This window comes from Labrus bergylta, chromosome 15 (assembly GCF_963930695.1).
Source record: "Labrus bergylta chromosome 15, fLabBer1.1, whole genome shotgun sequence".
Classification (NCBI taxonomy): domain Eukaryota; kingdom Metazoa; phylum Chordata; class Actinopteri; order Labriformes; family Labridae; genus Labrus; species Labrus bergylta.
Genome location: NC_089209.1, coordinates 22822559 through 22844969, shown reverse-complemented (window position 1 = coordinate 22844969; position 22411 = coordinate 22822559). Strand labels below are relative to the sequence as shown.

Genomic DNA, 22411 nt, shown 5'->3' with positions numbered 1-22411 from the left:
TAAAACCCGGACCCGAACAATCCTTGTCCTGGTTTTACAAACCAAAACAATACATCATACCAACAACACTGGTTTTTCTGTATATATCAGTCATTGTTGTGGCCAAGGCTGTTGCTTTTTTTTTAGATTTATTTTTGGCTTTTATGCCTTTATTTGAGGGATAGGACAGTGGACAGAGTTGGAAATAAGGGAGAGAGAGAGTGGAGAATGACATGCAGGAAAGGAGCCACAGGCTGGACCAGAACCCAATCCTCCCGCCTGGAGAACCACAGCCGCCACACATGGGGCGTGCGTACTAACCACTGCGCCACCAGCGCCCCAGGCTGTTGTTATTTTAACCGATATAAACACTTTACTAATGCCAGACGAGTCAAAATGTAATACTGATTTGTCTAAACATGTGTCATTCAATCTCTGGGATGCAGATGTTGCTTAACTAGCCTAGCTTATCATGCTAACAGAAACATCTGCGTAATGAAAGGTAGGAGAGCTGTCATACTGAAAAAGAAGTCTGGCTTTTTCAAAGAGCTCCAGGAGAGTTACAGCTTTCTTTTAAAAGCACCAGCCTATATGAACTTGCAAACACTGCAAGTGTCATTTTTCAGTCGCACGCGGTGGGAATGCCAACATACGATACAAAGCCATGTTAAAATGAGCAAACACAAATGGGTACAGGCTGGTGGTAGAACTTTTGTGATCTACTTCAGTGAGTTAAACACCGCCGACAACCAACTTAAACTGCCTGCTCAGGAGAGCCCCTTTGCCTGCCTCCTTGTGTGACCAGTGCTGGTCACCAATCTGTGGATCAATCAATCAATCAATCAATCAATCAATCAGTCTATTCTTAAAAGGAACAAAATGTTCTCAAAGGGTAACACGGCACTATTAGCTCTATACATGTGGGTTTGTGGTCAAATTATAGTGTCCTGTTTTGGAGGTATAAAAAATATGGTCACCCTAGGAAATTTATCATAATAACAACAATTTTAAAATGTTCACCCTTTTTCTTATACATTTTTCTGACCCATATTCAATACTTTCAGGCCAACAACGTCCGTGTCTGCTGCTTTGTGTGCACACTGGAGTCCAAAACAATTACCTGAAGAAGACCTCTGGTCCAAGTGTTGTGCTTGAATCAAAACTTTTTGTTGCATTTGAGCAAGTAAGCGGGCATATCTTCTTCTCTCTGCCCACGGGAGCCACCCATGGCACAGCAGCAAAGCCAAGTCTATTCCTCAGGGGTTGGGTTGGTCAGGGGTGTGTATCTTTCTGTTTGTGTGTGCGTGTGTGTGTGTGTGTGTGTGTGTGTGTGTGTGAGGTCACTGGAAAAATGTACCTTAGTTTGGCTTCCTTTTTATCTTCATCCAGGAAATGGAAACAACTCCCTTTCCCTTTTCTACTCAGCCAATGATAACTTACTCTTGGTAATCCTCAGCGGTATCTTAGTTGCAAATCGTTGCTCTTACCTGTTATCCCTTGTGTGGCCACTTGACGCTCCCTCGGAATGGAAGTCAAACTTTATAGACTCCACATGTCCAATGTGTCCATAGGCAAGACAATTAAGTTGCTCCTGCTGCTTCAGCCTAAGCGTATGAATGTGTATTAGTTCATACTGATGGACCCTTTACATAGCAGCCTCTCCATCAGTGTGTGAATGGGTAGATGTGTCCTGTGGCGTAAAACGCTTTAAGCTGAAGTCCTTTTACCGTTTATTTACCAAAATTGAGAGGATAAGTAAACATGTTTACAGCCAGTAGTGGTTACACATTTCTCTAACCATTAAAACTGTAAAGTCATCTGTGTGTTTTTCACTCCCTGTGTTTTTTTATTTTTTTAAAAACTGAAAGATAGTCTAGATGATCTAGATTTTGGAATAGTGCCTCAGTAGTGCATACCCATGCAGCCCATTTTTCATCACTGATTTATTTCAATCAGCTGCCAAAAGCTAAATTTGTCGTGAAATTTACCTGTTTAAAATTTTAATTTGTAAAAGACTTCTGGAGTTGTTCTAGTAACTTCAACACAAAGCATGAGTTGCTTCGTGTTTTAGCTTTAGATTGAATAATCTGCCAAAGATGGTTCAATGTAAGGGAGTAGATAGGGATTGGATGTAAAAAAGGCTTTAATGCTGCAAGGCTCTCATGAAGACCACCTAAACACACACACAGAGAGAGAGAGAGAGAGAGCAAGCCAGCCAACCAATGAGTTGACTTAGCTCTGTTGCTATGTCATGGGTGACTGGAGTTGGCACACACACACACACACACACACACACACACACACACACACACACACACACACACACACTGACCTTAACATTTGATCATTATGTGGGTGTATTTACTCTTTTAAAGGGGAGCAGAATAATACTCAGGCATTCAGAGATCAGTCATGGTGAAGCTACTATAACAAGTTTAAACTGATATATGCACAAAAAAATGCTGATCTGAAAACAATACTGTGTTGTTGTTAGTGACACTGCCACCAAACCTTGTCAGAGTAACTACAATGCATGATTTACTGTGAAAACACAATAAACCAGTGACTTTATATGGGAGAAAGGGAACTGTCTGCAGACTTGCCTTGAATGTTCCCTGGATAAACTCAATGTGGGCATTAAAGATAGATCAGAGAAAATATTATTGAAGACTGATAAGCCTGGTTCCTGCTGAGTTTTTGTTAAGATTACACAGAAGTGTGTGTCACTGTGTTAGATTGAATCCACGCTGGCGTCCTTTCTGTGTCTTGGCTAAAGTCCGAAACTTGAACAGTCACTAATTTAAATAAACGACAATGATCCAATGATTATTTAGTTTGACCAGCATGAACAAAGGATCCCTTCCTTGTACGCCTCAGTCACATCCCCTCCACCCCATTCCAACCACACCTCTTTCATGAGTGGAATAAGGAAGCAATGAAATAGCATGGAGCATATTAGCTGTGGATTGTTTCTTGATGTGTAAATGACTCAAAGCATAGTAATACGGTAAGTCTCCAAATAGAATAAGGTGTAACTCCTTTATGCGCTAATTTGGTTCACTTCCTATCCATCTATAGATGCCCCCCCTCCCCATACACACCCTTATGAATGTGGAAGGATTTCCCTCTCCTTTGCCTGCCTCTCTAATCTTAAAGAGAGAGAGTCGGATGATGACTAGTTTAAAGGATGATGACTGATTGAGGATGTCCACACAACAGACAGTAGTCTCCATACCCAAACAGTTATTGTTGTTACGCAAGGGAGGTTGTCCAACTTCCGAATCCATGAGTCAGTGTCTCTCAGTCAAGCTTTTTTTAAGTAATGTGGATTTTAAATCTTGGTTATTTATTCTCGATGGTCACCAAAAATAATTGAAACAGTTTTGTGGTTTTCTATTCGTTTGCCTACAATGCAAAAGGAAGAGCATCATGTTACCATTAAAACTCCTGGAATTAAGACTCAGTTCAAGTTCAGGTTCTCTTTATTGCCATTTCAACCATACACAGAATGCACAATGAGATGAACTTTTGTTCCTCTAGGACCTTGATGCTACTGAAGACAATTGAGAGTTAAGAGGTAGATATGTGAAATGAAATGCAATCAGAAGAAGGGGTCTATAAATAAGAATTCTTGTATTTCTGTTGGAACAAGAACAAGTTTTGAAGAAAAAAAACTATACTTTTACAAAAGTTGCTTATTAAACAGCTAACAAATGTCAGATGATAAGTAACAAATACAACCTCACTTCATTAAATCAACCCATCCATTTACGTAAGTAATGTAACACATGTAACAAGAGGGGGGGATGTGTTAAAACTAGCACTGCTGTGATTTGGTTGTAGGTACTGAGACCAGGCCTAGTGTCTTTAACAGTGCAGCAGTACAGATATTCAATCCATCATCATGATCTCAGTATTGCTGCTTTTATGCAACAGATACACAGATAAACAGCATATAGTAGTTAGCAGATATCAAAGTTACTAATCATTGAAATCATAGTATTCTGAGCACTTGGTGGAGGTGCAGTGATACATAAAGTGAAAAGGTCCCATTGAGATTATCAGCACTCATGGAAAGCCTCTCGTCCAATCAGATCACTCGGTTGGATCAAACTGTGTTCAATTGGGGCAGGTTAAAGTTTCATAATTGTTTTATTATAAGAAAGTGTGAAAAGATTTTTTTTGTAATGCTGTGCCTAATGTGAGGGCTACAAAACAACAGAAATATTGTAAATGACAGAATGAGCAATAATAATAATACCTTTATTTGTATAGCACTTTTCAAAACAGGTCACAAAGCACATTTTACATATATTTAAAAGCCAACCGTTGATGAGAAATGCTACTGAACATTCACCACATCGTAATAAAACAACAATAAATCAAATAAAAAGCGAGTTTTAAAAGTGACCAGTGATATGTAAATAGACCATTAGAAGTAACTCATCCCATTCAAACACATTAATACATCGCAGGCGAAGCAGCGGGAGCAACTTGGGGTTAAGTGTCTTGCCCAACGACACATCGGACATGTAGCTGCAGGAGCTGGGGATCGAACCCCCCGACCCTCTGGTAAAGAGACGACAGACTCTGAGCCACAGCCATCAGCAATGTAATTTTGTGCTGACCCTCTACAAGCTTTAAAAATGATTACCAGAGTTTAAAAATTATATATTCAATTCTATAGGCTATTTGGCTCATTATTATTATTATTATTATTATTATTATTATTATTATTATTATTATTTATTAAACCAGTAAACTCATTGTGATGCATTTTCTTTTCCCAAAATATGACATGAGGTTTTGATTTTAAATATCTACACTATTTGGTCGCCTCAAAGGGCTCTAAATTCAAAAGGAGTAGGCTGTTATCTTCAATGAGAAACGGATGAGCTACATAATGGGCAGGATTAGGATTCGTATAGCCTAATTTTATCAACTCTCATCAAAGTTAAATTAAAAAAATGAATGTATGTGCGCTTGTATTCTGAGTATATTTGTGTTATCATGGACCTTTTTCTTCTTTTCCACCTTTCTCTTTTTTTTTGAGATAAGGATTTCGGACAGCGGAGGGGTTGAGCAATCAGGCCGGGGCTTAACTACTGGCCCGAACACAACTTCCTTCCTCTCCTGGTCCGACTTTAAAAAAACATTACAGTAGGAGGCTTTTATAAATGAGGAGCATGTTGCGCTTTCAGTCACTCTACCAACTTCTGATCGTCGAACAGACAGATTTATACCACCACAAGCTCTTCTAACATCGACATCATGGTACCAACAACAAGTGCACTTATTTGCGTGCTTTTACTGTTTTGGCTTGAGGAAACAGTTCACTCCCAGCGAGGACATTGCGCGGGGAAAACATGTCATGCGGTTTTCCAGGAGCCCAGAGACTTCAAAGGTGCGCGCAGCCGCTGCAAAGAGCCGAGTGGAGAGTTATTCGTTTACAGCTCGGCAAGCGAAGTGATATTGAACAGCATAGTAGGTGGGATTAGCGGCCAATACTGGCTGGAAGTGCACGGCACCAGCGAGAGAGCAGAGGAGGCAGGTCTCAAAAATTGCTCTTCCATTTCAGTGGTGGTGGGTCGGAAACTCGAGGTACTGTTGGAGCCGTGTCAAAAAAGGCTTGACGGGTTTCTGTGCCAGTTTGCATTCGACGAGCCCTGCGGTAAGTTGCCGACAGGTGGGGGCGCACAGGTGACCTACGACACGTATATGGGCTTCAAGGTAAAAAATTCAGAAACATTTCCACCAGGAACCATCGCTGTGGCAGAAAAGGTCGGCAGCATATTTCCAGACTCCAAGTATGTGTGTTTCTCAAGTGGCTGGTTAAAAGCTCCATGGAATTGTGAGGTGATGATGGGTGGGTGTGACCACAACTGCAATTCTACAACACGCTCCTGCATCTGTCCCGCAGGGCAAAGTCTCAACTCTAACAACATCACCTGCACCAAGGATCCTGACACCGAATGCGAGCATGAATGCCAAAAGGAGGGTGGCACACAGGTGTGTAAGTGCGACAAAGACGGGAGGAGCCGTGTGGCTGTGGACGAGTGCACAGAGGAGAACCCTTGCACAGGTGAGAATAAAGAGTGTGAGGACACTCAGGAAGGGTTTCGTTGCAGGTGCAAAGGAGACTTCCATGAGGAAGAGGGCGTGTGTGTCGACAGTACAATCTGTATGAAGTGTGAACATAGGTGTGAGAACTACAGAGGGGTTTACCAGTGTGTATGCCTGCCGGGATATAAAGTGTCAGCCACAGACCCCACAAAGTGTGAGCAGCACTGCACAGAGAGAGCTTGTCTAGCCAAATGCATTACTAATGATGGGAAAATTCAGTGTTCCTGCCCTCTTGGTTACATTTCAGATACGGTCAATGGCACAGCCTATTGCACGGACATTAATGAATGTGAGAACAAGAGACACTGTGATCACACATGTTCAAATTCATTTGGTGGCTACAAATGTTCGTGTGACCCGGGGTACGAGCTGTACAAGGAGTACAAATGTGTTAAACAGAAGGAGAAGGGCGATGATGAATCAGGCTCGACCTCCCTGTACCCCACACCCGAGAGCGCACAGCCAGCCGTAGTCCCCTCTTACATCAAGACTGGCAGCGTCCTGAGTATCACAGTATTCGTGGTTCTGCTTGCAGTGCTTCTGTGTTTTCTGGTCCGAAACATGTTGAAACGCTGTGGCAAATTTCAGCTTTCCTCCTTCAAACACCATGACATTGATATTTTCTACCTGCAGCAGGTGACCACAGAAACCTATAAGAGGTTATCTTTTGACTGACCAGTGAAAAAACTGAGAGTCCTTAAAAACTGTAAGTGCAATGCTTTTTAGGACCTCACTGACATGTCAGGTTTGCAATGACACTAAACCTTTTTTATTTCATCAGTGACATAAGAATGAGAAGATTGTTTACTGCCACTGTTTAAGTGTAGTCGCTGTCTAATAACACTGTATCACACTGTACTGGACACTATTTCTTTCATTTGCCTTGGTCTCCACATGACATTTGTATTGTTCATAATGTTACATGTCACATCTTTGTCATAACAGACTTACTGTATTTGTGAACTGCTTTGTGCATCTTTAAATGTTATGTTTGTAAAATGACACAAAAAACATCCAAAAGAATGCAAATCTCACTAGTCAAATGCAAACTGTTTCTTAGTGCTCTGTTGAGACACAGGCTCAATGTCGCACTGTGGCAAACATTGGATCATAAAATATGTTAAGTTGTTTTGCATTGGATCATGAATTTAGACACAATGTGTTTTTTTTAAGGTTTGTTTTGGGGGCTTTTGGGTCTTCATGTGCGGACCACAGCCTCCGCACATGGGGTCCACGCACTGTCCCCAATGTCTTATTTTTTAAAGCACCTGTTAGATTTGAGATATATATTTGTTGCCTTTGGACCTAATTCTGATGCACATTAAGTCATTAAAAGCATATTTAAGCTTTACTGACATATTCAAGTTTTTTCAAATTCATAGTCCTGTCTGGTTTCTTATCTATTACAAATCCATATTCTGACCTTTTCAACGTGTAGTTTCTTTGTAAATCTAAAGATGTTGGTAAAGTCCATTCAGTTCCCCAAACATTAAATCGTGACTCTGCAGGGCTTTACCCAGAAGCACAATCAATTCTACCACCCTACAGTATAGACTGTGAATTTGATCAAACAAAAGAGTTATTCATCAATTTATGTGCATCAGAATATTTCACATGTAATGGAAGTTCATATTTCTATGTTCACTTTTAATCCTGAGGGGCTACAGTGTAATATCGATTGAGACCACAGACATGTGCATGTGGTGGAATGTTTTTCATATAACTGTAGACTGTGAGCCCAGATGCTGCGGCTATAGTCCACATATATAAAACAACCTCATTTGCACCTTATTCTGATTAACTCAGCTGCTACATGTCTGAAGTTTTGTCTGTAAATATGTCACAATTGAATGATCAAATGCCACTATGGATTAACTCTCCTGTTCACTTTACACTGTTCCTGCAATGCTGGTGAATTTAGATTCAAACTGCTGTTTTTTTTTATTTAGACAATAAGCTGGTGCTCCACATATATGTGTAGGTGCAACACTGGAGTAAGTATCACCATTATAGAGGCAAAAAATGTATTAATGCAACTGTGCCGCCTTGGTCATCTTTAAAGTATGAATATAGATAAATGTAAATATGCAGATATGGGGAAGACAAAATGAAGACTTTATTAAGCAAATAAACACAAAAACGATGTTTGCACTGTGCCTGTGTTCTACTTTCTCTGCATGCCATATCATTTACTCTACAATGTTGTCTTTGAGATAGTATAGATCCAAATACATATATATATAATACACAATGATCACACAAGATGATTATCTTGTTTTTCCTCTTAATCTATCTATGTATGTGTTTCTCGGCTGCTCTTTTCTCAGATGAAAACTACAATTGTCTTAACCTCCTTCTAATTCGTCATAGTTTGGAAACACTGTGACGCTTCGTTTCGCGGAGAAATGTCCTGAACAAGTGACAGAGTGATGGAAAGTATCATTCTAATTACGCTTTTTAACTCTCACTGTTTTCAATGAAAATTGGGCGTAAAGTCTGATCGAGAGTCTCAACGAATAGATTGGACTGACATTTTGTGGAGACTGGACTTGGGAGGGGCTTCTGCACAAGGGGGCGTCGGGTACACGCTCCCTTGCGTGCGCGTGGCCCCGTGCGTACTTGCGTAAAGACCGTGCGTAATTGAGGAATTTGGTACTCGGGGCCAGCAGAAAGTTTGTGAGGAGACAGTGAGCAGCAGGCAGATTAAGAACGACTTCCTTCCTTTGCCGGGGCACTAACATGGAACTTGGGGATTATAAATGCGAGCACAAGATTCTCTCAAACAAACAAGCCTTTAGACTGTTTGAACGCGCAAGAACTTGAGTGGACACAGCCAAGGTTCAAACATGGTGGATGTAACTGGACTTTTTGTTATCTTGTTGACTCTTCTGGTGGGAAAAAACAGTGCAATGGAGCCAAATAGCGGTTACTGCATCGGAAACCAATGTTTCACTGTGTTTCGAGATGTAGGCGATTACTCGACCGCACAGAAACAGTGCAGAGATCTTAGCGGACACTTGATGACAGTGCGTTCGTCTGTATCCCATGATGTACTTTTCATCTTGTTGGGGAACTTCACGGGGCGGTACTGGATTGGTTTGAATCTACCGACCGGCTGTCCAGACGTTGCTGCGGATCTTAAAGGTTTCCAGTGGGTGACCAAAGACAGCGAAAGTGACTTTTTCAACTGGGTGCCGGGTTTTGACAGCAGCTGCTCTTCTCGTCGCTGTGTCTCAGTTTCCCGGGAGGATGACTTTAAATGGATCCAGGAACCATGCGAGGAACACAGAGAAGGGTTTCTCTGTGAGCACGGCATCAAAGAGCCGTGCAAAAGTCTCGCAGCTGCAGTGGGCGAGTCTGTCATGTACATGACCACTTTGGGGTTTCAGGGCGAGGATTTGTTGTCGTTGCCCCCGGGCAGCATCGCTATTCGGATGCCAGCTGAGACCAAATACGTCTGCGTCTCCGAACAGTGGCTGCAGGCGCCGTGGAATTGCGAGATAACGGAAGGAGGGTGTGAGTACAAATGCTTAATGAACCCCCAAAATGTACCCTCGTGTTACTGCCAGCCGGGACAAATCGTCAACACCGCAAACAAAGTCACCTGCGAAGAGGCCACACCCGACCCGTGCCTGACCCTGGGTTGCATGCACGCCTGCTACAAGCAGGGTGACACTTTTACGTGCGGCTGTCACAGCGGCTTTAAGCTGGCGCACGACGGCATGTCGTGCGTGGACTTCAACGACTGCATGGACGAGCGGCAGTGTCCCGGGGAGAACTTTAGATGCGTCGACGGCATTGACGGGTTTCAGTGCGTCTGCAAGGATGGATTCAAGCCTGCTGGCGACATGTGTGTCGACCAGGATGAGTGCGTGTCCGCGCCATGTGAGCACATGTGCACCAACACGCATGGTAGCTACAGCTGCTCTTGTTATGATGGGTACAAAGAGGACTCAAAGGAACCACATAGGTGTAAACGCCACTGCGGGAAAGAGGAATGTGTCGCCGAGTGTGACCCTAATAACAAGTTCCAGTGCTTCTGCCCTGAAGGTTACATAACTGACGAAAGGGGAGCCGTTAGGATGTGCATTGACATGGACGAGTGTCAGTTCTTTTATTGTGATCAAACATGTAAAAATACGTTTGGCAGCTATGTCTGTTCTTGTCATGGAGGATATACACTAGTCAACGAATTCAGATGCGAAAAGAACGATGACACAGACTCTGATGGAGGGTCGGAGGGCTCTGGAGCATACGCGACCCTCCTCCCCACAGCACCACCTGTGACATATCCAAATCCAACAAGGCAACCCTCAAGGGTGACAGTGGGTGGTCTGGTGGGGATAATAGTGTGCACTGTCTTGTTTGTAGTGCTGCTGGTTTTCCTTGTTTATCACATCCTCAGTGGCAAAAATAAGATGGAGAGCGCCGGTGCGCTCAAAGCGCCGGAGGGGGAGACTCACGACTCGAGTGACGTTTAAAAGAGAGTCATTGAAAACACGGGATCAGAAAGATATGTGAATGCAGGCCCGCTGGTCAAGCCTCGGAAACAGAACTCTAAAGACAGTTTTGAATGTCGATGTTTTACAGAAGAGCAATAAAAACTCAAATGTGTAAATACCAAACAACACAGCACTCTCTCAACGTAGAAGAAAAGGTTATTAACAAGCTGAATAATACCTGACATGTAACTCACATACAACAGACGTAATGTAATACACTCTGAACAAATAAACGGTTTTGTTTTGGAGCATCACATATTTTTAAAGTAAAGAATCTGTCTGGGTTTTTTTTCATAGCGCTAATAGCAATTTTGTTTATGAAGTACATTTTATTACAGGCGAGCTTAATGTGCTTTACGTTGAGGTTAAAAACACATGAATACAACAACACAAAAAATGTTTCCAGTCATTAAGGCATTTTACTTCAGACACAGGCCGACTGCCCCACCATGTGGTGGAAAATGTGAATTACATGTCATATGCAGAGGCTCAGCTGGGATGGATAACTTTGCTTAAAAGAAGAAACAACACAGTTTCCCTCTACAGGAAAATGAACCCAGTTAGACTAATAACCCCACCATTACAAAGCTTAGTAATAGACTCTCATACACTGATGTGTAGGCCCCTTCACTCTCTCTTTACAGATGCCCTCATGGTCAGAGGTGAGAATAGGAGTACACAATATATTTTCTCAAGTAAATTTAAGAAGTGAGACAATACATAAAAAGGCTAAAGAAAACTTCTGGTGAAATTGATGAATCAAGTTATTGGCACATTCACCTCATTTAATCTTTAATTCACTTTGCAGTGTAATTCAGTTGACTGGAATGATGTCTTAATACCACATTTAGTCTGTTTGTACTTTAAATGTCTACTAGAAAACATGCAGAGATAAGCAGGTTAAACTTTTTAGTATTCACTTTTTTTCTAAACTAGCATAATAGGCTACAGTTTACTGTTTAGTTTTATCAAGGAGCATGTAAAGATGTTTTGCACTTGTAAGATTTGGCTGATACGATAGATTACATCTGCAGTCCCTGGGTAAGTACACACACACACACACACACACACACACACACACACACACACACACACAAAAAACACACACACACACACACACACAAAAAAAACACACACACACACACAAAACTAGTAAAGCCTTTTCTGATCAACTAGTAAACAAGTGCTCACAAAGACAGAACTGATGAAACTGAAGCTTGATATGAAGGATATCTAATAAATGCCCAAACGGCTTTCCGTAACAGTAATAATTGTAGTAGTCTACAGTTGTAGTCCTTTAGCCTAGTATTAGCATGGATAGCTGCATAGTAGCAGTACCTTAGTAAGCAGCAGCTCTCTATAGTTGGAGTAGCAGTAGGTGTGTGCTTGTAGTCTATCAGCTGCTTTTCTTTCAGTAAGTCGTTCTGACAGCAGCAAAAGCAGGTCAAGTGAAACACGACAATGTCCCAGGTCGTAGCAGTCCTTCAACATGTGGGACCGCAGCAAAGATAACACATAACCAGTTGGGAAATACGTTTTCGAAAGAGGAAGACCGTTTTTCGTCATTGGGGGGAAGAAGCGAGGTCTGAAACAGTTCATCTCTGAGCAGAAAATGAACAGTTCAGTGCTGTGGGTGTTTGTCCGTGATATCCCTGAGAAGAGGGAGAGGTGTGTTTGAGGAGGTGACTCTGCCCAAAGGAAAACACTGTGAGGGTGTTCTAGTTTGAAGGTAAGATATCTTCATTTTTAAAGGAAAACTGATTTGAGGCTCAGGCTATTTGTTGTCTCATAGTTTCCTCCTAATGTTTATTTTGTTTGTAGGCGCTCTGAAAGTCGGTGAGGAGATCAGTGATTTCTCTTTTTACGCAAACGATGACTGCGAATAATTGGTGTCAGTCTGAAATGTCGGGTGCATTGTGTAATAAATGGTGTCAGTCTGTCGCTGTCAGCTGTTTTTTCCTATAACCCCCGATTTACAACCATCGCAAAGCAGCCACCATGCAGCTGTAGCCTAAATGTAGGCTACATCTTCAAACTTGGTTGTCAAATGTCAGGCTAGTTTTAACCGTTTGAAGAAAATACTCAGACACATGTTCTGATGTCGCTGTAGCCTATACAAGGGGTTCCCAAACTTTTCATCCCGCGACCCCCAAAACAACGATGCGAGACTCTGGGGACCCCCTGTCCCTGGAAGTGGTTAAAGCATAACATTGCGCACAGCAGCACGCACAATAGGCCCACTTTTAAAACGTTTATTCTATCTATACCCTCACTCCCTCTTCTGTTGTTTTTAACGATGGTGATGATGATCATGCGATCTTCTGGCTCCCCCAGGACCACTGGAGGAAGGCTTTAGCCTACAACTAGTGCTGAATACTTCATAGATTAAATCAGAGGAATGCCCCTTTAATGATCATGAAGGCCCAGACATCTCACAGCACAAAGATCGTGTATTTATCAGTTCAAGGCAATGTCAACCAGCTAAATGAGGGTTTATTCTAAATAAATATCCTAATTTAATTAAAGCTCACATAACACATGGATGGTTGTTTACTGAGCAAAGACAAATCAAAGCTGCACCAGTGAACCTTGAACCTGCCAAAGCAAACAGTTTCTACTCAGCGCTCACACACAATGACCTTCCTCTGCCTTCACTGAGAAGTTGACTATCAGCCAATGGCACCCTTCACTCTAAATCATATCTCTCATTTTTGACTTTGTCTCTGCAAAGCCTTACAGGACGAGGACAGTATGTGGACGCCGGCTCTTCAGTTGGCCTTCATTGGATTATACCTTCAGGTATGTTTCCAACAGTAAGATAAGAAGTGCTCAGTCATATTTGTTTTTACATGAGCTGAACATTAAGAAGTTGAGAGCAACATCAACATTTTAAAACATCTCAAAGATTCCTTCCTGTTAAAGGTTACATTAATTGCTTGATATTCAAGAATTATGATAATTAATACAAACATTTATTATTATTGTTTGTTTATCAGTATACTTATTTATTTCTCGTTATTGTTTTATTTATATGATAATTTATTCATTTTATGTTTGTTGTTGTCTGTTTTTAAATTCATCTTTTTATTTGTTCATTTCATTGTTTGTTTATTATTTATTTATATGTTACACTATTTATTTGTTATTTTTTGTCTTATTTGTGTGTCAGTGTCTTTTTTTCTTACTTTGTTTATCTTTTTGTTTATTTATTCATCATATTATTTATTTCTCTTTATGTCTTTCTTTCTTTGTTTTTGTTTGTTTAGTTCTCCATGTTTTTGTTTGTTAATTTATTTATCAATTACTAATGAATTTAATATTATTTACTTTATAAGTGGATGTGTATAATTCTCTTAACTTGGGTGAAAACACTCTGCAGCCCCACACCTCTTCAAGGTCGTTCTATTTTATCATATGACGTTAAACAACTATGGACTGCCTGTTAGAGCCCGACCGATTAATCAGCCAGCCGATAATATCAGCCAATATTATCGTATCCAGTGACTATCGGTATCGGCAAATTTTATGGCAGATATGAGACAATATAAGTAGATCTATTCACCAGTCAAAGAGCATTTGAGAATTGGTGAATTACATTAGCAGTTCTCTTACACCAGCAGAGGGCGCTATATTACAACCAGCATCACTCTCCAGAGTGTCAAGCAGTGATGCATGTCCACACTCAGTTACTTTCCAGTTGAATGACCATCTTGTCTATGTTAAACTGTCATTTCCAAAAGTGTTTGATAACTGCATTTGAGGGATCAACGCAATAAATCTATCTATCTATCTTTTACAGATAAAACAAAATTCTAAGAAAGATATCGGCCGATATATCGGTATCAGATTTTTTTCCTCCCAAATATCGATATCTGTATCAGCCCCAAAAATCCCATATTGTTCGGCCCTCCTCCCTATGCTTCTTTAGATCTTGCACTTGAAAAATATTAATATTTCTGTTATATAGCCATTAGTGTGAAATTACATTTATATAATGCACTATTTTTGTTTATTCCTTTGAAGAATCTGAACTTTTTTCAACTTTCTATAAATCAATAAATGAGATATGTCAATGAAACCTTGTTAAAGAACTGTCTGTTTAATAGTTTAATTATTATGATCATATCATCATTAATATTTGCTTTATTAACAGAAGAACTTTCAATGGTTTCTCAAACATATTTAAGATTTCTTTGAAGAATGTCTAAAAAGCTTAAGAGGATATTTTATTGTGCCAAATTGGAAAAAACTAAAGTTTCTCAATGTCTTGACAGTTCGTTAATTTCCTTTTTTTTATTCAACACAACTTTTGCTATCCTCCTACCTGCAGGTATCAACATGCCATCAGTCTTGCAGCATGCATGGTCTTGTAGCTAATTGCGCCTCGATGAACCATTATTGGGTTCCTGTCTTAACTCCCAACATCACCTGTCTCTACCTTGAGATGAATTACATCAATGAGATCAACAGCAGCTCACTCAGAGCCTATGACCAGCTGCAAGAACTAGATCTTGGAATGCAAAAAGTACAGCTCATCATAAGGAACAACGCTTTCCTCAGGCAGAGGAAGTTGACAAAGTTGGTCCTCGGAGGGAATATTGGCCTCAAGCTTGAGCCCAGGTCATTTGCAGGACTCTTCAAACTACAAGAGCTGTTTTTGGACAGCTGCACTCTGTCAGATTCCATACTGTCTGAAAGCTACCTGCAGCCACTTTTGTCCTTAGAGACACTTGATCTTTTTGGAAACCAAATCAAGAGACTGCGACCAGGGCTGTTCTTCTCAAGCCTCATGAAGTTCACTGATCTAAACCTCAAATTGAATCAGATTGACAGATTATGTGAAGAAGATCTAGTCGGTTTCCAGGGGAAGAACTTTGATTATCTGAAGTTGGATTCCAATAAATTATATCAAACGCACAGCAGAGGCTTTGACTGGGAAATATGCGGGAACCCTTTTAGGAGGATGTCTTTTAAAAAACTTGACTTATCTACCAATGGGTTCAGTGTGAACACATTAAGACAATTTTTTAAAGCAATAAATGGGACTCGAATTACTCATTTGATCTACTCTGGACACATTGGCAAAGGTTTCTCAAGTGACAACCTCCCTGACCCAGATGAAGGCACATTCGAAGGCCTTATTAACAGTGACGTTGACACTTTAGATCTTTCTAAAAACTTTATATTTGCTTTACAGAGGGCTGTTTTTGGGCATTTAAAATCTGCAAGAATTATTGACGTTTCAAATAACAAAGTCAACCAGATTAATAAAAATGCCTTCAATGGCCTTCAAGGACATTTAAGAATGCTCAACCTTTCATACAACCTCTTGGGAGAAATCTATTCTCACACGTTCATCAATTTGACAGACCTGAGGGTGTTGGATTTGTCTCACAACCACATTGGTGCATTGGGATACAAAGCGTTCAGTGGTCTCCCCAACCTGCTAGCCTTATATCTAACAGGAAACTCGTTGAAAGTCCTGGGTTCCCCTGCATCATTACCAAACTTGAGTTGGCTTCTTTTAGGGGACAATAAGTTACATTCAATTTATGGCATCCTTGATTTGGGCGTGAGCAGCACCTATGTGGACATAACAGAAAACAGACTAACAAACTTGGAGGATTTTTATTTCATTTCAGCTCATTTCCATCATCTCCAAATGCTCTTCTTTGGTGGGAACTTCATCAAGTGGTGCACAGTCAGTGAGAACATAACGGTACCTCATTACAATAGTTTGCAAGTGCTCGATCTTCATGATAGTTCCCTGCAGGTCATTTGGTCACAAGGGGAGTGCCTTGACCTTTTTCATCCTTTTGAGACTCTGCGTGGTCTAAATCTAAGTTTCAACTCACTTGCCACACTCCCGCATGGGGTTTTCAATCGTCTCAGCTCCATCATAGAAATGGACCTCTCCTCAAATGCCTTAACCTACCTTCAGTCAGATGTCTTTCCAGTTAGCCTAAAACGTCTCCACCTCTCAAACAACTTCCTAGCCTCCCCAGACCCTTTGACTTTCCAATCTGTCGACTTTCTAAACCTGGCAGGAAATCGGTTCCACTGCGATTGCAATCTGGAGAGTTTCCTGGAGTGGCTTAACATGACGGATGTAACATTCTTGAGTCTGATTGATGAATACAGATGTGAATTTCCAGCTGCTCTCCGTAACCTTCCACTGCCAGATTATTTCACGATCATCGAACCATGTGAGGAAAACGATGAGAAGCACATCCAAGGTCTTAGATTTGCTCTCTTCGTCTTCTCTGCTCTCCTCATCATCATCGTCACATTGAGCGGGATTGTGTACACCCATCTCCGTGGAGAGATATTCATCATCTACAAAAAGGTTGTTGGAAGGATTATCCAGGGCCCAAAACCAATACCAGCTGCTGGTGAGGTGAAGTTTGATGCCTTCTTCTGCTTTAGCAACAATGATTATGGTTGGGTGGAAGGTGCTTTGCTGAAGAAGCTCGACAACCAGTTTTCAGAGGAGAATATTTTACACTGTTGTTTCGAGGACAGAGACTTCCTGCCGGGGGAGGATCATCTGTCCAACATAAGAGACGCCATCTGGGGTAGCAGGAAGACGGTTTGCATCGTCTCCAAGGAATTTCTTAAAGGTACAGTTTTTCTGACTCTTATCTTTAGCAAGTGTTTAGAGTACCGGTACACTATGTCAGCTTTAGATATTTTCTAACTAACAAGGAATTGTTTGACCTTTTGAGAAAAACACTTCAGCCTTACTGGGAGTTAGATGATGCCCACTGCTGCACTGATATACTCCAGGACACCAAGACCTAACCCTTTTGGTGGCTACAGGTTAGGGCTGGGCAATTAATCGAGTTTGAATTTCAATTATAATTTTGGCTTCCCACGAAGATACCTGAGATTAAATGATTACTGTGCTGCATGCAGGGTTGAGCTTGTTTTGTTTTGTCCAAAGGTTTTGTCATGTGTGGTAAAAGTGTTTGTTGTTATATGTTGGCCACAAGAGTTCATCACCACTACCTGAAAAAACATTATTAACTTATTGTATTATATATTATATATACTGTATATGCATGTGATGCAGATGTTGTCAAATCAATGCGTAATCATGTCTATTAATCAGGATCTTAATATTAATCAAAATAATCATCATTGTGAATTTTACTATAATCGAGCAGTCCTGCTACAGGTTCAACAGGGTATACATTGACTGAAAAGAATAAGCTAGAAGCAAAAAACTAGAGTGTTGTGGAACATCGATGCCTGCTGGTAACTCAGTCTTTGACATTAAAGAGCTAGCTGGGTTAGATTTGACCTGGTTGGTCCTTTTCCAACGGAGACCTGGCCAAGACAGTTACAGACAGAGACACAAAGGGAGACAAAGTACAGTTTACAAAGACACTAATGTTTGCAATAAAAGAGAACTATCTATGAATCAAATCCGGGAGTCAGTAGTTCAAGCAGTCAAGATAAAATACTGTATATATATATATATAGATATATATATATATCAACTAGCCTGGATTTATTTCTTGGCCAGGCGCAGAGGTCCAAATGTTGCCTCTGCAGGAAGTCACTTTGTCCTTTAAAAACAAGTCACAAACTGCAGTCCTGAGTTTCAGAGAAAGCTAGAATGCAAGCCAACACTGAGGCAATACTCTTTGAATATCATGTTTCTCTAAACCACTTTCTGAATCGTAAAACAATAAAGTAAGTAAAATGAAAGACTAACCAAACTGGATTGTTCCACTTTCTAGATGGTTGGTGCCTGGAGGCGTTCACTCTTGCCCAGGGCCGGATGCTGGAGGAGCTGACAAATGTCCTCATCATGTTGGTGGTAGGGAAGGTGTGTATTCTGCTGCTAAATTCATTTCTTGATATGATAAGAAAAGAATGCGACATATTTACTGAAAACCTTTGGCGACTTGGAGGCAGTGAACATTAGCTGCTACAAGCTGCCTGTTATGTGGAAGATATACTGTACAGAGCAACAACACTATTATCTCTTATGATCCACCTGACAAATGTTTGCCTTAATTCAATCTCCCTTTCGTTCTGTTTTTGATCTCCATTGTCATGACCTGGCTCTTAAGGCCTGACAAAAACCAGGGAAACATACGGTGTAAAAACAGATACCACAAATAACAACTTACAAAGCGTGTGAGGTGTGTTTGTCAGTGAATCAGTGTGTAATGCAAACTACAACAAAAGCATGGTGCGATGAGGAGCGGTGTGGTGATGATGAGAGACTGGTTGACTGCGGATCTTAAGTAGCCTACACCTGAGAGACTGGCCAGGTCTGCCCAGGTGGGACAGAACACTGCTAAGCAGCGACCTGCAGGGAAACAAACACACAGACAGACAGGAGGTCAATTAACTCCTGATAAAAACATTAGGCTCTATAGTTGCTAAATGCACTTAGCGCCCAAATGCTCCAGAGTCTTCCCTAGTTTTGTCTTTTTTGTAATAGCCTACCTGTCGCCACCCATCTGCATGTGGTCTTTGGAGGCTTTACTCATAAGCTGTCTGCTGCTTTAAGAAATGCTGATAAGAAGGTTGGACTTCTTTATATTCTCCCTCTGTAGAAAACAAGCACCAAAGACCAACACATCATTAAAATTCAGTACCCGCTCCCCGTCAGTAGATGTCAGGCTTCATACAGATTTAAAATGCCTGAAAAGTAAACTGCTGCTGTGCAATTCTTATAATATAAAGATATGAATGACTTTTATTGACCTTTGGTACTGACCCATAACTCTGCTCTTACACGATAACAATGAAGGTGGCTCACTACCAGCTGATGAAGTACAATGCCATCAGAGCTTTCGTCCAGAAGAGAGAGTATCTCACCTGGCCTGAGGACCCTCAAGACCTGGAGTGGTTTTATGAGCGACTCGTCTCACAGATACTCAAAGACACTAAGGTGAAAATGTTTGCAGAGGACAAAGCCGAGGCAGCACAGCCTGACGTCCAGCCTCAGAATCAGGAGGATGTCCAGCTGGACGGCATTGAAGAAACTGCCATGTGAACTCTCATTGTACCATTCACAAAGATAACCATTCTGCTGCAGTGTCGCCAGTAAGATATTATTTATATTGCTTAGCAGGATGAGGAAGATGTTCTTCTTCTTTTATTTTGTATTAAAGGTAGCACACTGTTAAAAAAGCTGTGCTGATGCCGTTGATAATGTAAACAAAGCCAGTTATGCAATGTTAAATGCTTTAACCACTTTCAGAGATGTTGGGGGTTCCCAGTCTCTCGCACCATTATTTTGGGGGTCGTGGGCTGAAAAGTTTGGGAACCCCTCCACTAGACTACTGTGAGCCATAGCCAATGCCAAAACAAGAAACGTGCAGAATCTCTGTCATCCAGTGTGCAGAAATGTCCTCCCAGCCTCTCTTCCTCTGTTCACAATAATGCACATGAAAAAGTCTAAATGTGCTCTAAAATTAATGTTTACATGCAACACCGTAGAAAATCTATTACATGATTGAAGTCAAATTCATTTGAGCCAACAGCTGTATGTGTTCTGGACGTCGGGGGTTGTCAGAGTTTTATGAAGTCAAAATGGGGTCACAAGATTAAAAAAAGGTTGAGAACTATACTGCATTACATTTATCACTGGGTTACATCTGTCATTACCACGCTGCACTGATCATACAGGAGGAACTTGGCACTCTGCACATTATCGACCTTGCTACTTGAAATCCCTTGAATGTGATGCTTTAAAGATGTTTTTTTAAATTTTTTTAATGATTCTGTTTGCATGTGCTGTCCTGTACATGGTTTTGGCGTCTTTTGTCTCTTATATTTTGTGTTTTTATGCTCTCTGTAAAAGGTTAATTCCCCTATAGGGGCAGTAAAGGTTTCATTCATTCAGTATCATTTTTAACAGCACACAGTCACCCAATGACATACAGTGAAAGAAAATGATTGTGATTATTTGAATAAATGTTATGGTGGTAATGAATTAAACTGTTTCTGATTAGCGAGTCTGTTTCTCACTGGAAAGTTGATAAAAATAGAGGACTGTTTTATTTGAGCCTACAGAAGAAAAAGCCATTACAAGAAATTGCTTTAAATTCAGAAGTCTGTTGCTAAAACAACTCAGTCTGAAGCTTCATTCATGGTTCATCCATCTCCTCTAGTCACAGAGTTTGGCCTTAAATGGGGTAAACATGTCTGAAGTGGATGAGAGCATTTGAAATCTAACAAACCTGTCCTCCTGTTTTTATTAATGAACGATAAAACCACAAAGGTATTATTATTGTTATGACAGAAAAGCAGTACATTCTTACTTTACCTGCCATGCAGCAATCGTCAGGAGGTTAATGACCTTTAAGTGACGAGTATAATGATCCTTGAGTTCCCTGACTATTAAAATCTTCATGTAGATTTAAAAAAAAATAATAACTTAATCTCACATTTATCTTAAAGGTGCACTATGGAGATTTGGGAGTGGAATTTGAAAGTCGGAGAAGTGAAACAATTCTATTCTATATTTTCTGAACTGAATACAGAAACTTTATTCAAAGGAAAAAAAAAGGGTCCCTGGAACAATGTTTGGAGCTAAAAAGCTACCAGGAGAGTTACGGTTTCACTGTAGCGTGTCCCCCACCATAACTACCAAGACTCCATAGTGCACCTTTAAGAAATATTTATAAGCTGCTTAAGCATTTTTTTATGTACTTCCTGGTGAAGTTGTGTTAGCAATTCTTTATTTAATCCCAAAGATTAAACCTACAGGAGATCTCACGCCTGAATCTTATTTTAAACCGAGATGATTTTGTTTCTCTGTGCTCATCAGTTTACAAAGACCTCGATTGGATTTGCTTCTTTTAACTTTACCGCTATATCGGCTGCCATGGCAACCACACTTGGTTGAACATGCAGATTTGCAAACTTCTTTTATTTAGACAATTGATAACTTTTTACACTATCGAGTATAATGTTATATTTTAAACAATGTACAAGATGGTCTTAATTATGCCAAACAACAGAAGTCAGACGGGGAGGAGTATCCTGATATCAGTTACTACTGACTTAGGAATGATTATTTCAGCCCAAACCACTTTTCGTGCTTTTAACAAACCTAACACTTTTGGTGCCAAAGACGCTAAACTCTAAGACTCTTTCTTTAGGCTGAAATAGTGTTGTCCTTGTCCAAAGACAAACAGCTTTCCTGTGGATGTCACAGAGCTTTCCAAAGTGTGCGCTGCTGCATCCTGTGAAACCACGCCTGTCACTGTGAAATAACTTGTTTATTGAATATTATTATTTTAAATACTTTGTTCAGGGAAACCTTTCTGCTGTGAATTATCAGTGAAAAAATTAATTAATCACCCTATCGACGCTGTTCATAATTTTTGTTGGGGTGTCACATCACTCTGTATTTCAACAGGACAAACGGCTAATGATAGCATCTTTTGCACGTGGCTTTGTTGGACTGTTTAGTGAGTGCGACTGAGGTCAGCCTGTCTGAAAACAGGAAGCTACTGGGCAGAGGAAAGCTTCCGTCCTGTTGGCCTTCATCCTCCTTGTCGTTATAAAGCAGCTGTTTGGGAGCGTCTGCAGGCTCCTTCTGCTTATAGCCTGGGAACAGTGCATCCATCTGAACACAGTGCTATGAACACATCTGTGCCTGTTGTACAGTTGTTGTATTTTCTGGGATTTTATCAGGGCTTTTTGGGCTTTTTCACGACTTTATTGGAGGGACAGGACAGCATATAGTCCAAAATCTGGGAGAGAGTAGAGAATGACATGCAGGAAAGGAGCCACAGGTCAGATTTGAACCCGGATCGCGCGCTTCGAGGACCACA

At 40.8% G+C, this 22411-nt stretch overlaps 3 protein-coding genes across 3 annotated transcripts; all 3 read left to right on the top strand.

Moving 5' to 3' along the window:
- The first annotated feature begins 4756 nt into the window (after window positions 1-4756).
- On the top strand, window positions 4757-8250 carry LOC109982353 (thrombomodulin-like). The gene has a single exon (XM_020631530.3). The coding sequence runs from the start codon at window positions 5251-5253 to the stop codon at window positions 6775-6777; it is 1527 nt and encodes a 508-aa protein (XP_020487186.1). The 5' UTR covers window positions 4757-5250; the 3' UTR covers window positions 6778-8250.
- Window positions 8251-8749: 499 nt separating this feature from the next.
- On the top strand, window positions 8750-10852 carry thbd (thrombomodulin). Its single transcript, XM_020631526.3, has one exon. The coding sequence runs from the start codon at window positions 8949-8951 to the stop codon at window positions 10581-10583; it is 1635 nt and encodes a 544-aa protein (XP_020487182.2). The 5' UTR covers window positions 8750-8948; the 3' UTR covers window positions 10584-10852.
- Window positions 10853-10978: 126 nt separating this feature from the next.
- tlr5a (toll-like receptor 5a) lies at window positions 10979-20608 on the top strand. Its single transcript, XM_020631533.3, has 5 exons — window positions 10979-12333; window positions 13336-13403; window positions 14935-17224; window positions 18350-18438; window positions 19375-20608. The coding sequence occupies exons 2-5, from the start codon at window positions 13356-13358 to the stop codon at window positions 19618-19620; spliced, it is 2673 nt and encodes an 890-aa protein (XP_020487189.2). The 5' UTR covers window positions 10979-12333; window positions 13336-13355; the 3' UTR covers window positions 19621-20608.
- The last annotated feature ends 1803 nt before the right edge of the window (window positions 20609-22411 follow it).

Excerpts from the sequence above, each read along its gene's own strand:
- tlr5a (XM_020631533.3), top strand. The coding sequence starts at position 13,356 with ATGTGGACGCCGGCTCTTCAGTTGGCCTTCATTGGATTATACCTTCAG. Across the intron at positions 17,225-18,349 it reads CTCCAAGGAATTTCTTAAAG|ATGGTTGGTGCCTGGAGGCG; the intron begins GTACAGTTTTTC and ends TCCACTTTCTAG. Across the intron at positions 18,439-19,374 it reads TCATGTTGGTGGTAGGGAAG|GTGGCTCACTACCAGCTGAT; the intron begins GTGTGTATTCTG and ends ATAACAATGAAG.
- LOC109982353 (XM_020631530.3), top strand. The coding sequence starts at position 5,251 with ATGGTACCAACAACAAGTGCACTTATTTGCGTGCTTTTACTGTTTTGG.
- thbd (XM_020631526.3), top strand. The coding sequence starts at position 8,949 with ATGGTGGATGTAACTGGACTTTTTGTTATCTTGTTGACTCTTCTGGTG.